This window comes from Protopterus annectens, chromosome 7.part0 (assembly GCF_019279795.1).
Source record: "Protopterus annectens isolate FY-2018-M chromosome 7.part0, PAN1.0, whole genome shotgun sequence".
Taxonomy (NCBI): Eukaryota; Metazoa; Chordata; order Ceratodontiformes; family Protopteridae; genus Protopterus; species Protopterus annectens.
In genome coordinates, this window is record NC_056739.1 from 817,459,979 (window position 1) to 817,475,061 (window position 15,083).

The 15,083-nt window shown below is 43.4% G+C and overlaps 1 protein-coding gene across 2 annotated transcripts in view; it reads right to left on the reverse strand.

Annotated features, from left to right (window-relative positions):
- Positions 1–15,083, reverse strand: part of LRCH4 (leucine rich repeats and calponin homology domain containing 4) — a 1,419,989-nt gene that overhangs the window by 159,352 nt on the left and 1,245,554 nt on the right. For both annotated transcript variants that reach the window (XM_044077349.1, XM_044077347.1), the window contains exon 15: positions 11,569–11,691. In XM_044077349.1, the coding sequence (XP_043933284.1) occupies positions 11,569–11,691 (123 nt within the window). The remainder of the gene's footprint in view (positions 1–11,568; positions 11,692–15,083) is intronic.

The following is a 15,083-nucleotide window of genomic DNA, read 5'->3' on the forward strand; positions in this document are numbered from 1 at the left end:
AGGCTGAAGGTATACACTCCTCTGCATCAGAGTCCTCATAGGGAGGGAGAGAGTATTCCTGATCAGAAGAGGAATCCGAGGAAATGGAAACCTGGTCAGAGGAATCATAGTCAGTGTCTTGCCTAGGCCTTTTGTCAAGAGGGGGATGGGTACCCCTGATTAAAGTAATTAGGTCTTTGGCCATTTTTAGCATCGGTTTCTTTGGCATGGATGACTGTTCTGGAGAATGCTGTACTTGTTTCCTTGTCTTTAATGGTGTTTTTGACTTTGCCTTGGCTGCTGAAGTGGGCTTAATTGTCAGCTGTGAAGGTCTGAAAACACCCACAGAAGCCGATGCCTGCTCAGCGGCTCCGGACCCATCTGAGGGAATAGTTTCCATAGGCCCAATACCTTGAGTTTCCACAGGCCTAGGTGTCTCTACGTGGCTGTCCATTACGGCCTGTGGCTCTGAGGTAGCAGGTGTCAGGGGCTGTGAAAGCACCTCACTGAGAACCGGCGACTGGCCTAGAAAAGGCTTCGTCGTCGGTTTTGGACCTCGGATGCCTGTCCTTTTCTTTGCGTTTTTTATAAATTCAGGTCGGTTGTTCCGACGGCATTATGTAATTAAACCTTCAGCCAAAGTAATGTAAAGCAAAATCGCACCGACGTTTAATAGTGCGTTTATTAAATCTGGCACAAAACCGACAACTGGTAACATCGTGATCAGGGCCTAGGCAAGGAATACAGTAAGAGTAAAAGTCCTTATGAGGTAATTTGCTTCCCACAAGAAATACAATCATTAACTTTTACTGACATCGGTCTGGAGCAAGAAAAAGTTTCTCCAACGGGGTACTTAGCTTTATTGAAGACTTCGGTTGTGAAACTCAAATTTGAAAATCTCAGGAGTCGGCCGACCGGCACTTGTGAACTGCTTTTACTTTGGGCACCGCGCGGCAAGAAAGACTGAAGAAAATGGCGTTGGTTGCAACTTTTATACCCCTGGTGCACTGACATCAGGGAAGAGGCAACAGCAACCGACGCCGGACCACGACTTTGGAACTTGGGCCGACTGCGGGTTGCCTGCCAGCAGGATAACCCAAGTGTAATGACTGCAACAGTGAAACATGATGATCATGTACCCGTAAATTACCATATAGGTGGCACTACACTAAACACCGAAAGTGTAATAAGAGACTTCGGGATACAGGTGGACAGTGGTCTCACCTTTGATAACCACATCGCCACAACAGTCAGGAAATCCTTCTATATGGCACACCTCATCACTAAGGGCTTTTCATCCAGAAAAAAGGAGGTCATTGTCCCACTGTACTCATCCCTCATTAGACCCATTATAGAATACAATGCCCCGTTTGGTATGTACCTCTCAAGACAACTGCAACAACTGGAAGGGCCGCAGAAATACCTCACTAAAAGAATCACAGGCCTAAAGCAGATGCCCTAAGCTGACTGCCTTAAAAAACTCCAGCTATACTCTGTCGCATATAGTCTACTCAGAGGCGATCTCTGCTTAACATACAAGGCCATGTCAAACCCAGAGCTGTTGGACATGCTACACTTAAAGAAATCCCAATCCCTCAGAGCCACATGCTCCAGGGATCTAAACCTTGTCATCACAATAAAAAAAGCATGCTGGAGGGATAGGTTCCTGACCCAGAGACTCCCCAGACTCTGGAATAGATTGCCCATACAAGCAGAGTGCCTCTTTGGCCCTCTTCAAAAGGAACCTTGACGATTGGATGGGAGAAAGGAAATTCACCCCAGGGATCACGTCAGTTGCCCTGCCAGACAGTGGTCCAGGGAAGTAAATAGTGTGGGAAGAAATAGCCAGGGAATTGTTATGGCTAGGCTTGTATAGGCCTTACGGCTGATAGCCTAGTACCAACCTATGAACCAATATGTCCCTTATAAGGAAAGTAGAACAACAAGGAAGAAAGGTAACAAAAAGAGAAAGGGGGATGGCAGGAAGGAAACCATTTATGGCAAATGTACATGACTGTACTATATTCTTCGTGTTTCACTGTTGCAGTCATCACATTTGGATACATTCCCAAAGCTGAGGAAATGGGTGGAGGCAGTCCAGGATGCTAGAGGCTGGCTAGTATGCCCTGCAATACTGCAGAGGCAAACCCTGCCCTGGATTTAGAGAAGAGAGGCAGGTGGTAATGCTTGGTAAAAGTATGAACAGATGTCCAGGTGGCAGCCTCCAGGATGCCCCTGGTGGGGACTCCTCTGAAGAAAGCTGTAGAGGTGAAGGCTGCTCTGGTGGAGTGTGTCCTGACGTCCTTGGGGGGAGGGTTTGCCATGCTGTTTGTAGCAGAAATGGATGCAGTGTGCTATCCATTTGGAAATGGTTTGCTTGGAGACAGCTGTGCACATCTAGAGAGTGCAGAATCCTTTCCACCTTGTTTTGGGGGTTAGGAAAGAAGGTGGGTAAATGGATGGATTGGTTGAGAGCCACACTGGACACCACCTTGGGCATGAAGGATGGATTAGTTCTGAGTGATACCCTGTCTGCCTGGAAGATGATGAAGGGTTCCACAGCCATTAGAGATTGCAGCTCAGAGACTCTTCTGGTTGAAGTGATGGCCAGGAGGAAGGCTGTCTTCCAGGAGAGAAATTTTAGCTCTGCAGAAGAAGCTGGTTCAAAAGGGGGCAGGGTGAGCTTTTCCAAGACAAAGTTTTAAGGTCCCAAGCTGGTGTTTGTGCCCTTCTGGGGGGCCTCACGTTGCTAGCCCCTCTGATGAACTGTTTAATCAGAAGGTGTGAAAAAAGAGGCTGCTCAGTGGGAAAATGAGCAGAAATAGCAGAGGCATGAATTTTTTATAGAGGAGAAAGAGGGACCACTGTGTAGTAGGTCAGCTAAGTAATCCAGGATGAGAGGGATGGAGGGCTGTGATGTATTGGCCCTCAGCCTGGATACAGGTGCAGAACCTTTTTCATTTATCTGCATAAGACTTTCTGATGTTAGGGCGTCTGGCCTCTTGGATAACATCCAGAACCTGTTTACTGAGGATAGCAGGCTGGTCAGGGGTTAGGGTACAAGCCAAGCTGCCAAACTGAGCGTCTGCAATTGGGGGTGCAAGAAATTCCCCTTCCCTCTGAGTTAGGAGGTTTGGAATCTCAGGAAGATTCCATGGAGGCAGCGGGGACAGGCTGCACAGCAAGGGGTACTAGTGCTGTCTAGGCCAGTCTGGAACTATGACAATGGTCCTTGGGTTTTCCTCCCTTATTTTGAGCAGTACCCTGGGAATGAGAGGTAGGGGAGGAAAGGCATAGACTGAGAGGTTTACCCAGGGGAAGGACAGGGCATTCACTTTCCAAGCCATGCAGTGATGCTCCCTGGTGATGAATTTGCTGAGCTGATGACTGGTGTGCGTGGCAAAGAGGTCGACCTCCGGGGGTTCCCCATTTCTGAGTTATTAGGAAGAAGGTGTTTCTGCTGAGCTGCCACTTGTGGGGGTCCAAGAGTTTTCTGCTTAATTGGTCTGCCAGGGAGTTGAGAAAGCCTGGCAGGTATTGTGCTAACAGGTGTATTTGCATGGAAGAGGCTGTGAACCAAAGGGTCATGGTCAGCCTGCACAGCCGGTAGGAGTGAGTCCCTCCCTCCCTGTTGATGTACCACATCACAATGGTGTTGTCTCTTTTGATCAGGAGAACCCCTGGAGAGAGAAGAGGTTTGAAAGCTATCAAGGCCTGCTGCACAGCCATCATCTCTTTTTGACTGATGTGCAGGGGGAGTTGCTGGGGGTGCCACTGGCTCTGTATGCACCTGCCGTTCAGGTGTGCACCCCAAGCACAGTCTGATGCATCTGTGGTGATGGTCTGGGCAGCTCGGTGTGGGGAGAAGGTCAGTCCCTTGTTGTGGGAGCAGGCTGTTGCTCACCAAAGAAATTCCTTCCACAGACAAGGAATAATAGGCAGAAGAGTTTCCAGATCTTGAGAGTGTTTACACCAAAGGCTCTTTAGGTACCATTGAAGTTTCCTCATATGCAGTCGGGCATATGGAATGAGGAGTATGCAAGAGGCCATGAACCCCACGGCTTGCAGGATTTTCCTTGCAGAAAGCTGGGGGCTGGTGGCCAGTTGAGAGAAGTAAGCTGAGAGGAAAATTTGTTTCTTTGGTATAAGGCATGCCATCTGGGATGCTGTGTCCTGACTTGCTCCCAGGAAGATTACCCTTTTGGAGGGTACCTGTTTAGATTTTTTTTCATTGACTGCGTACCCTAGGGAGGTTAGTAGGACCTTTACAAAGGCCAGGTCTTTGAGCAGCTTTTCCTGGCTGTCTGCCTGAATAAGGCAGTCGTCTAAGTAGGAGTAAATTTGAATATTTTTTTGTCTGCAAAAGGCAATGGCCGGAGCCAGGCATTTTGTGAAAACTCTGGGAGCAGTAGTTAAGCCAAATGGAAGCACAGAGAACTGAAAGTGTTGAGATCCTGCCCTGAAGCGGAGATATTTTCTGCAGGACTCCCTGATAGGAATGTGAAGGTAGACCTCTTTTAGGTCCAGGGTGGCTAGTCAGGAGTCCTTGGACAGCATGGGTAGCAGCTGTTTGAGGGTGAGCATTGTGAATTTTGGGATTACCAGAAAGGGGCATCAGGTGCCCTCTTTTCTGGGCACCAGAAAAAGTCTGGAGTAGAAGCCTTGGCCTATCTGCACTGCAGGAACGTGCTCTACTGCCCCCAAGGAGAGCAGGAAATGGATTAGCTTTTGAGCCTCTGCCCACTGATTTGGTGGTAGATCTGGGGTTGGTAGGGTGTGGAAGGACATTTTGTATCCCTGACACACAATATTCATAACCCATTGGTCCTTGGTAATGGTGGCCCAGGTGCTTGAGTGAAAGGAGAGTTTTCCTCCTAGGGGTATGTGAAGGTGGCCAGAGGCGAGGTTGGGAAGGGGTGAGTCATTGTGAGCTCTTACCATAAGGGGGTGGCTTAGAACTCCTTGGTTTTGAAGTGGAGGTAGTCCACTGCTTAGATCTTTGCAACACCTGGGGCTGCTGTCTGGGGGTTTGTTTCCACGGGGCCTAGGCTGGCCCTGTCTACTCAGAGCAGGAAAGTACCAGTTCTTGGAGGGAAAATGCCTGCTGAACCTAGGGGGGCTGGACCTGTAAGAAATCTTTAACAGTCTGCATAGATTTTGTTTTTTCTTCCATCTTTTTTAAGACCTCTTCTGCTTTAGTGCCAAGTAAGTTATCTTTGTGCAAGGGTGCATCCAACAATTTTGATTTGACATGGTCTGGCAGGGGTTGTTCCTTAAGCCATGCATGTCTTCTAATGACAGATCCGGTGACTGCTGCCCTGCAAGAAGCTTCTAGGACATCAAAACCAGAGTGCAAACAGTGCTTAGTTACTTGCCCAGCAGAATGCATTAAATCCTGTAAATCTTTAGATTCTGCCCATGCAGGAAAGGAGGAAATTTTTTGTTTAAGGATTCTGCACTGCATGTTCAGCTAGACCATTTGACTGAGGATATTCTGGACTACTAGTGACATGTACAAAGTCCCATTCTTTTGCAAATTTCTGAAACAACTGGCTAGTGAATTAAGTACCATTGCCAGAAAAAAGTTGTGTGGACTACCATGAACTGAGAAATGATGTTTCAACTTAGTAATGACAGCAGTTGAAGTTAAAGTTTGGTAGTAGATCAATCTCAAGCCAATTCAAATAAGAGTCTAACAAAACTAAGTAGTGTTGATTGTTCCACTCAAAGATATCATTTGCTACAGCAGACCAAGGCAGTTCAGGGACTTGAGTTACCTGAAGTGGCTCTCTTTGTAAATGCAGTCCAGTACTACTGCATACTGAAGTAGAAAGAACTCTACCAATGTCTTTTGATACCAAAGTCCAAAATACCAATTCTCTTGCTCTTCTCTTAGTGGGTGTGGATCCTGGGTGACCACAAAGCAAAATCTGAATATATTCTTGTTGTAAGGAAGCAGGAAAAACAATTTTAAGACCTTTGAAAATAATGCCATCTTCCATCAATAATTCATCTCTGTAAGGAAAATACGCTTGCACCTCAGGTGATACACTAGATTGCTTTGACAGCCATCAGACATTAATATCATGACTGAGCTTCTGTGAAATTGGGTTAGTCTAAGTGTGACCTCTTAACTCTCCAAGTATAGTGGTGGAAAAATTCTGCACTGACATCATGTCAAAGTCAAAATTCTCTGCATCAAGCTGCTCTGTTGTACTTCTGGTTGATCTGGATAAGGCATCAGCCAGATACAGCAATTTGCCTTTAGTGTAGACCAATCTGAAATTGCACTTTTGCAATTTAAGCATCAATCTCTGTAATCTCGCTGGAGTGGAATGCATAGGCTTCCTTAGAATAGTAACTAGAGGTTGGTGGTCAGTCTCAATCTGAATAGCTCGACCATACACATATTCATGAAACTTAGAACATGCAAATACTATAGCCAAAAGCTTTCTCAATTTGAGCATATTGCATCTCAGTTTGGGTTAGTGTTCTAGATGCATAGGCTGCTGGTGTGCCCTCGAAGTATAACTGCACCTAGGCCAAATTATGAAGCATCACAGGAGAGTAACTGATCTGTTTACATCACAGTATCTTAACATAGGTGGGGTGGCAATTTTCTGCTTAAGGTCTTCAAATGCCTTCCAATGATGCTCCAACTATGACCATGCAACATATTTGCGTGTTAGCTCTCTTAAAGATACTGTCAACTTACTGAAGTCTGGTATAAATTTGCCTAGATAGTTGACCATGCCCAGAAAATGCTGCAAACTTTATATATTGTCTGGCGCTGACATTTATACAATAGCTGCTTGCTTGGTCGGGTCAGGTCTCAAGCCTGTACTTGTAAAGAAATGACCTACATACATAACTTCTGGAAGTCTGTATTTGTTCTGGAAGTCTGCATGCACTTCAGAGGATTAAGCTTTAAGTTCACTTGACATGCTCTGTCTAGAACTTTCTTGAGGTTTCTGTCATGCTCTGCTTCACCATTGCCTCCAATCAATAGATCTACTATTATGGCACAAGGATAACCCGAAAAAATTTGTTCCACTGCATGCTGAAAAACTTCACTTACAGAATTTATTCCAAATGGCATCCTTAGGAATCTGTATCTTGCCAGATTACCAAAAGTAGTTAGAAATGGAGATTTGCGATCAAGCAACACTTGCCCAAATGAACTCTTTGTATCCAAAACAGAAAATATAGTGACATTCAGTATTAGAGCTTCAACTTCTTTAAATGCGCATTGGACGATACGGTCTACAATGCTTTGTTCAAATCTTACGGGTCAATGCATATTCTGAATTCACCTGTGTGTTTTTGTGAGCAGCTACCATGGACAACGCCCATTCAGTTGGTTCTGTGACTGTTGAAATCACATGTTGCTGCACCATTTTATCCAACTGAGCTTTGACTTTATCTTACATAGCTAATGGAACTCTTCTTGCTGGTCTGACTACTGGAGTGACCTCTGGGTCTAACATCATGGATACACAACTGGAAGTTTGCCTAACTTGTCATCAAAAACATCAGCATACTCTTGAGAAAATGGCTTCGGAAAAATTAGAACATGGAACTGCACTCACATGATGAACTTCTTTAGCAAAAGAAAGCAGATGCATTCTAAAACTATCTTTGAGACCCAATAAAGATTGCACTGGTCTTCGGATTATGTAGAATAACAAGCTGTAACAGTTCTTGGCCAGATAACATGAAAGTATCACTGAACCTTTGGTTTAAATTTCTTCACCTCCATAAGAAACAAGTCTCGCAATGCTGGTTATATTGAGTTGTTCATTAGTTCTCACTCTTGTAAATGTGTCTGCTGATATAACATTATACTTTGACCCAGTGTCTACTTTGAGCACTGTGGATTTTCCATTAATCCAGACAGTACAAAACACTTTACTTCTTGTTAATAAGTTAACTGCATCAACTCTTTCACCAAGCACTGATACACCATCTACACAGAAAGCTGACTACTTCGGCTCTACTTGATCAACCTGCTTCTTTGTGAGACCTTTCTTTACAACTGTGTGAGGCTTACTTGATTTACAAAACGTTTGGAAATGGTTCCATTTTTCACACGCGTGACATTGCTGACCAAATGCCAAGCACTTCTCTCTTTTAGACTCAAGATTCGCACAATTGCGACAGTTAACAATAAAGCTAGATTTGGGTTTTGCTGATTCACGTTTGTATTGCAGTGAGCTGGCGCTGGAGCTTACACCTTTCTTGGAACCTTCTAGAAAACCTTGTGGCTGTTTTTGTTTACTGTCTGGCTGCTGCTACAAAATGGCACTAGGGATTGCACGTGTCTGGAATTTATACCTGCACGTACACCTCGCATGCTTCTAAAAGATATAGCATACACACTTTACACTCTGATCTACAGTTACCATGCAATATTTTATATCCTCTAGTAATTACCCCTTTTAACAGCAGCTTCTTTTCTAGATTCAACTACAAATCCCACCAGAACAGGTCTTTCCCTTAAGTTTACCCTATCCCTTTGTGTTTGCCCATACTCTGATACTGATCCCTAGTAAGGAAGGAAGTCTCTAGCATGCAGTAGAAACATCTTCTTGACCTCATCCCACCCTTATTACCTTTCCCTCTCTAGTTATTTGCTCCTAATACTTTGGTTCCTTTGCCAATTTTCTCCAGTAAATTCCACCCCCTTTTGTCTATTTTCTATACCCCTACTCGCATTCATCCCTACAGACAAAATCTCCTTTCTCTATTCGAGTACTGGCTTAGTTCTTAACACTTTCTGTTACTTTATAGATATTATGTACTATATGGTTATTGTTATTCTCCTTAAGGATACTTCCACTTTGAATTATAACCTTCTCTTGTGTTATGTACACGAGTCTTAACTATGTACCTCTAACACATCTCCTTAAATCAGATGCTCAAAAATCACCTTGTTCTATTGGAGGCATCGACTTATCCCACTTAACTCTTGCTCTTTTCCCCTCCCAGATAAATTCCTTCAACTCTTTACTAATTACTGTCCGCAGCATCTCTGGTTGATAAACATATGCTTGCTCCTTATATAAAACTAAAGAGACTAAACATTTTTACTGACTGTATCTTACTATCCATATCCACAAACAAGCACTCCCATTTTCTCAGTTTTTTGTTTAATCGCTTCCCGCATATCCTTGGCTGCTATAACAGAAGCCTTTTTAATCTACACTCCTAAATATTTAATCTTATAGTGTCCCCATAAAAATGGGCACTGCTGAACCAATTCATGTGTGAATTAATAATTAATGGCAATAGCCTTTGTTTTATCGTCATCAATTTTATATCCCTAAAACACCTGAAACGGCCTCAAAATGTTCCACAACACTTAGATATGCTAGTCAAGATTTATCAGGTACAAAATAAGGTCATATGCAAACAAAGCCAACATTTCTTGATTACCATACCGATTAAATCTTTGCATTTTGAGTCCCTTATTTTTAATCCAAAGGCTCTAAATATAAAGCAAATAACAAAGGGTAAAGAGGACACCCCTGCATTCGATTCTCGTCTGAAGCACCTTCTGTGTGGAGTCTGCATGTCATCCCCGCGGTAGAGTGGCATTTGAAAGACATGCGTGAATGGGCGGGCCTTCGTTGAAGGTTGGGCGTCAGGCTGGCACCTCGGCACCATAAAAATCTACTGCCAATCATTAGCAGACTGGAGTTCCGCTGTGGCAACCCCTATCCAGGAAAAGCCGAAGGAACAACAACAACAATAATAAAGACGACACCCCCGCCTAGTTCCTCTGTTCAAACACAACTTACCACAGAGGAATCTTCCCACTTTAATTCTTGCCTCAGATCATTCATATAGCCCCCTAATTTGTATTGTTTGTTAATTCTTTATCAGTTATTGTTATCAAGAGAAGTGTTTAAAGTGAATATACTATATTTTGCTTCTATAAAGGAGGCAGCAGTGTTGCTGGTTTCTCTATTTTTTCCCCACAACTATGTCAGGATGCCGACTGCTTGACATTTCTTCATTGCATGAGTATAGTATATGCTTCCATACAATGTTTAACAAAACTTGTATGCAATAAAAATATTAAAAACGTTTTTTTTTAATAGAGAGTTCTTTTTATTAAGGCGTTATAAAAAGAAAAAATAAGGAAGAGGAGTGAAAACTGCAAAAGAAACAAAGACAAGCTAATTGCAGAAAACCATCTGAGATTGGTTTTGCTGACTGCTGCTATTTCTTCTGATACCTCATTATCACAATCAGTAAAATCAGCCTCAAATGCTCTTCTGAAATCAGCTTGTCCGAGTTTCTTTTGCAAAGTTTTCAGTCTTCTTCCTTATTTTTCACTTTTTTAGAATGACTCAATAAAAAGCATTCTTTATTAAAAAAATCTTTTTTTTTTTTTTTATATTTTTATTTTTTCATCTTTAAGTGCGCCCTTCTGCTGTTATGGGTTATTAATGCAGGTATCTGACATAACTTTAGTATTACAAGAGGGGAGTTGCAAGTCATTTATTTGCCGTTTCGAGTCAATACTGCAAGCGTATGGCATTAGAATCAACATTATAGGAGGAAAACCGTTAAGTCATTCAAGAGTGAGAACGTTCTGTTGACAAGGGTCCTGTACTATGCATAATTGTGAATCGGTTAGCCTTGAATATATAAAAATGTGACATCTGCTTTATTTATAAGCTAGAAATATTTCTTTTATTCAGTCACTAGAGAAAATACTGAAGCTGGAGTTTACAACCCAGCAATGTCCTGCCAGTCTATTTTCATTTTGTTTAACAAGTATCTATAAGATACATAAAAGCCAAAACTGCTGTCATATAACTGCCTTGTAGCTTCTCTAAAATATCCATGAATTCCTAAAGTGAACTACATCAAAATGTCATTTACACTGTACTTTTGTAATCCAAGTGTCTTAAGCAGACTTCTTTTTGATACAGTTTTAAATACACAGCCCAGTGCAGTTCAAATAACTTCTGTAATACAGGTGTGCCCACAAACAGGTCTTAGCTGTAACCGACTGCTCTGACATTGTCAACTACTAACAGACAACAATGCTACCACTCTTATATCGTCACTCTTGGGGTCCACTACCAAGAATGGGGCTCTACTCGCCGTTCCCGTGACAGATGCCATAGTGTTAGGGAGTGTGCATGCACGCGTATGTGTATGTCTGTGCGCATGTCTGTATATAACTGTTATTTTGAATGGATGTGGTGTGTGTATGTGTGTATTGTCTCACTAATGACACATGGACAACATTTTACTTAAAGACTAAAATATTGTACCTCTGTCATTATTACAATGCTTTTTATTGAAATTGGATTAGCAAAACAGAACCACAGGGGGACAGAGAGCCACAGCCACAAAGCCAATTTCAATAAAAAGCATTCTAAATTCTAATAAAAACTGAAAACTTTCAAGACAGACAGCCCTGTTGCAAAATTCAGCTTCTGCAATACAGTGGTGTGAGCATATCCACTGCTAGCACTATACTTAAAAAGTCACCTGACCAAAAGCATAAGGTCAATCAAATTACAGCAAGCATGTACCTTACTTCCATCCAGTCTGTAACCTTTAACATACCTGATGCACGTTTCACATTATTTTTGGATGTAGACCTGAAGAGAAAACTGTTAGGCTTTGGAACAGATGCTAAATCTTTGGCCGATGGTATGAACACAGTGGAACTACAGGATGGCGCTGGGTCTGAAAAGAAAGACAGCGACAGATGAAGGCCAGTAGTTATTCAGACAGTACTGAACAGCAATTACTTGCGTCTACCTCAGTCCTCTACAGTAACTGTAATCTCTAGTCTGAAAACAGAGGGTGGACTTTCCCACCACTTCATTCAGGGCAACTAAAGGTGATGGTTAACAGCCTTGTTTGGCATATTCCAAAACTATATGCCTGTGAGTTTTAACTCATTTCCCCATCTAACTTTAAAATGAGTTAAAAGTTGGTGCTATTCAAAAATTAGAGAATTACTGTCATGCAGGGATAAAAGGTTCTGGTTCAGAACGATTTACTCTGGGCAAAGTAAGACAAAGCAACATTTTTACTGCTCCCAGTGTTTATGGCTGTCTGTTTATTTACTTTTTTATTTGTTAGTTAACAGTGATAGAAAACTGATCCAGAGAGTCCATTTTCAGGTTCAGCGCAGAGACACCTAAGTAGAACAAGCAATCAAAGAAAAACAGTTTAAACTATAGAAAATACCAAGTACTACAGTTTAAGATAATGCTGGCAGACAATACGTATTCAAATGCTAACTTTCAACTATTTATAATATACGTATTATCATGATTTTCAATGCTTTAGTAATAATGAAAAGTACAGTTGTGTGCACTTACCATAAATGTAGATGTTCTTCGTGTTTCACTGTTGCAGTCATCACCTCTGTGTTATCCCTGCTGTGGTAAGCCCTCGGCCGGCCCGAATACAGAGTCATTTTTTTTTGCATCAGCTGCTGTCGCTTGTAGACTGTCAGGTTGTCAGTACTATAAAGCAAGGCAGCCGCCGCCATTACATCAGTTTTTCTTGCCCTAACCCATCAGAAGCCCAAGGAAATATGGTAAAGTGGTCCTGATGGCAAAAGCCATTGTGAGAAGCTTGTGTCTCCCTAAGGAAAGAGGATATAAGGGGGAAGGAGGGAGGGAAACCAGGATTGCAATAGTGAATACACTCAAACATCTACATTTATGGTAAGTGTACACAACTGTACTATGTTCTTCATGTTTCACTGTTGCATTCATCACCTGTGGGAGGATTCCCAAAGCTGAGGAGAGGGGTGAAAGGATTAGTTAGAGACCTAGGCATAGGTCAGCATGCTCTGCAGAATGGCAGAGGCACCCTTGCCCTGGCCTTAGAGAAAAGATGTAGGTGGTAATGCTTTGTAAAGGTATGGACAGAGGTCCAGGTGGCAGCTTCTAAGATGTCCTTGGTGGGAACTCCTTTGAGGAATGCTATGGAAATGGAGGCTGCCCTAGTAGAATGGGTATGAAAAGACTTAGGGGGTGGTTTCCCATGCAATCTGTAACAGAAATGAATACAATGCGATAGCCATTTGGAAATGGCTTGCTTGGAAATGGACTTCCTTCTCTACCCCTGGGGCAAAGCTGACAAGAAGCTGGTCTGTTTCCCTGTAGGGTTTAGTGTGGTCCAAGTAGTATCCGAGCTGTCTGTGCAAGTCTAGTGAGTGCAGAATTCTTTCCCCCTTGTTTTGAGGGTTAGGAAAAAAGGTGGGCAGATGCATGGCCTGGTTAAGAGTCACATTAGATACCACCTTAGGCATGAAGGAGGGGCTAAGTCCTCAGGGAGACCCTGTCTGCATGGAAAATGATGGACGACTCAATGGCCATAAGTGCCTGAAGTTCTGAAACCCTTTTGGCTGAGGTGATGGCTATTAGGAAAGCAGTCTTCCAGGAGAGGTATCTCAGTTCTGCTGAAGCAGCAGGTTTGAAGGGTAGTAAAGTTAGTTTTTCCAAAACATAATTCAGGTCCCAGCCTGGTGTGGGCAGCCTTCTGGGAGGTCTATTAGAAGCCCCTCTGAGGAATTGTTTAATCAAAGGATGTAATAACAGGGGCAGATCTGTATCAAAATGAGCTGAAATGGCTGAGGAGAGGATTTTAAAAGAAGAGAAAGACAGGCCACTATTGAGTAACTCTGCTAGGTAGTCCATGGTAAGAGGGATGGAAGGTTGTGAGGTACTGCCCCCTCTGGACTGGCTCCAGGAGCAGAATCTTTTCCATTTCCCTGCGTAAAATTTTCTGGTGCCTCCTGGCCTCTGTGATAATATCCAGGATCTGTTTGCTTAACAGGGACCCCTTGTTTGCCTTTAGAGTATTGGCCATACTGATAGTTTGACAGTCTGCAAGTCTGGGCGTAGCACCCCCCCCCCACACACACACTTGAGTTAACAGGTCTGAGATTAGGGGAAGCAGCCTGGGAGTCGGTGATGTCAGGCTACGCAGTACGGGGTACCAATGCTGTCTGGGTCAATCTGGAACAATGAGGATGGCTTTTCATAGGTTGGTGCTAGGCTAGCGGCTCTAAGGCCTATGCAAGCCTAGCCATAACAATTCCCTGGATATTTATTTCCACAATATTTACTTATCTGGGCCCCTGTCCAGCAGGGCGACTGACATGATTCCCGGGGTGAGGGGTGAATTTCCTATCTCCCATCCAATCATCAAGGTTCCTTTTGAAGAGGGCCAGTGAGGCGCTCTGCTTTACATGTATGGGCAGTCTATTCCAGCGTATGGGGAGTCTTTGGGTCAGGAACCTATCCCTCCAGCATGTTTTGTTCATTGTGATAAGGTTTAGATCCCTGGAGTGTGTGGCTCTGAGGGATTGGGATTTCTTTAAGTGGAGCATGTCCAACAGCTCAGGGTTTGACATGGCCTGTTAAGCAGAGATCGCCTCTGAGTAGACGATATGCCACAGAGTACAGCTGGAGTTTTTTTTAGACGGTCAGCATTCGGCATCTGCTTTAGGCCTGTGATTCTTTTAGTGAGGTATTTCTGTGGCCTTTCCAGCTGTTGCAGATGTCTTGTGAGGTACATACCAAACGGGGCATTATACTCTACAATGGGTCTAATGAGGGATGAGTACAGTGGGACAATGACCTCATTTTTTCTGGATGAAAAGCCCTTAGTGATGAGGTGTGCCACATAGAAGGATTTCCTGACTGTTGTGGAGATGTGGTTATCGAAAGTGAGACCACTGTCCACCAGTGTCCCCAAGTCTCTCATCACACTTTTGATGTTTAGTGTCCTGCTACCTATGTGGTAATTCATGGGTACATGTTTTTTTCCAAAGGGGATAACTATACATTTCTTGGCATTAAGCTTGAGCCCATGGCTCTGGCACCAGGCATCTGTTTCTGTAAGGCCCTTTTGTAGAATATCCATATAATTTGGGGATTCAATAATGGCTCCCAGTTTGCAGTCATCTGCAAACTTTGTTAGCCAGAGTCCCTTAGTGTTGGCCTGTACTTCAGAGAAGTAGATGCCAAACAAGATTGGTCCCAGGACTGAACCCTGAGGTACTCCACTTGTCACTTGTCTGGAGCTGGATTTGGAGTTGGCTACTTTTGCAG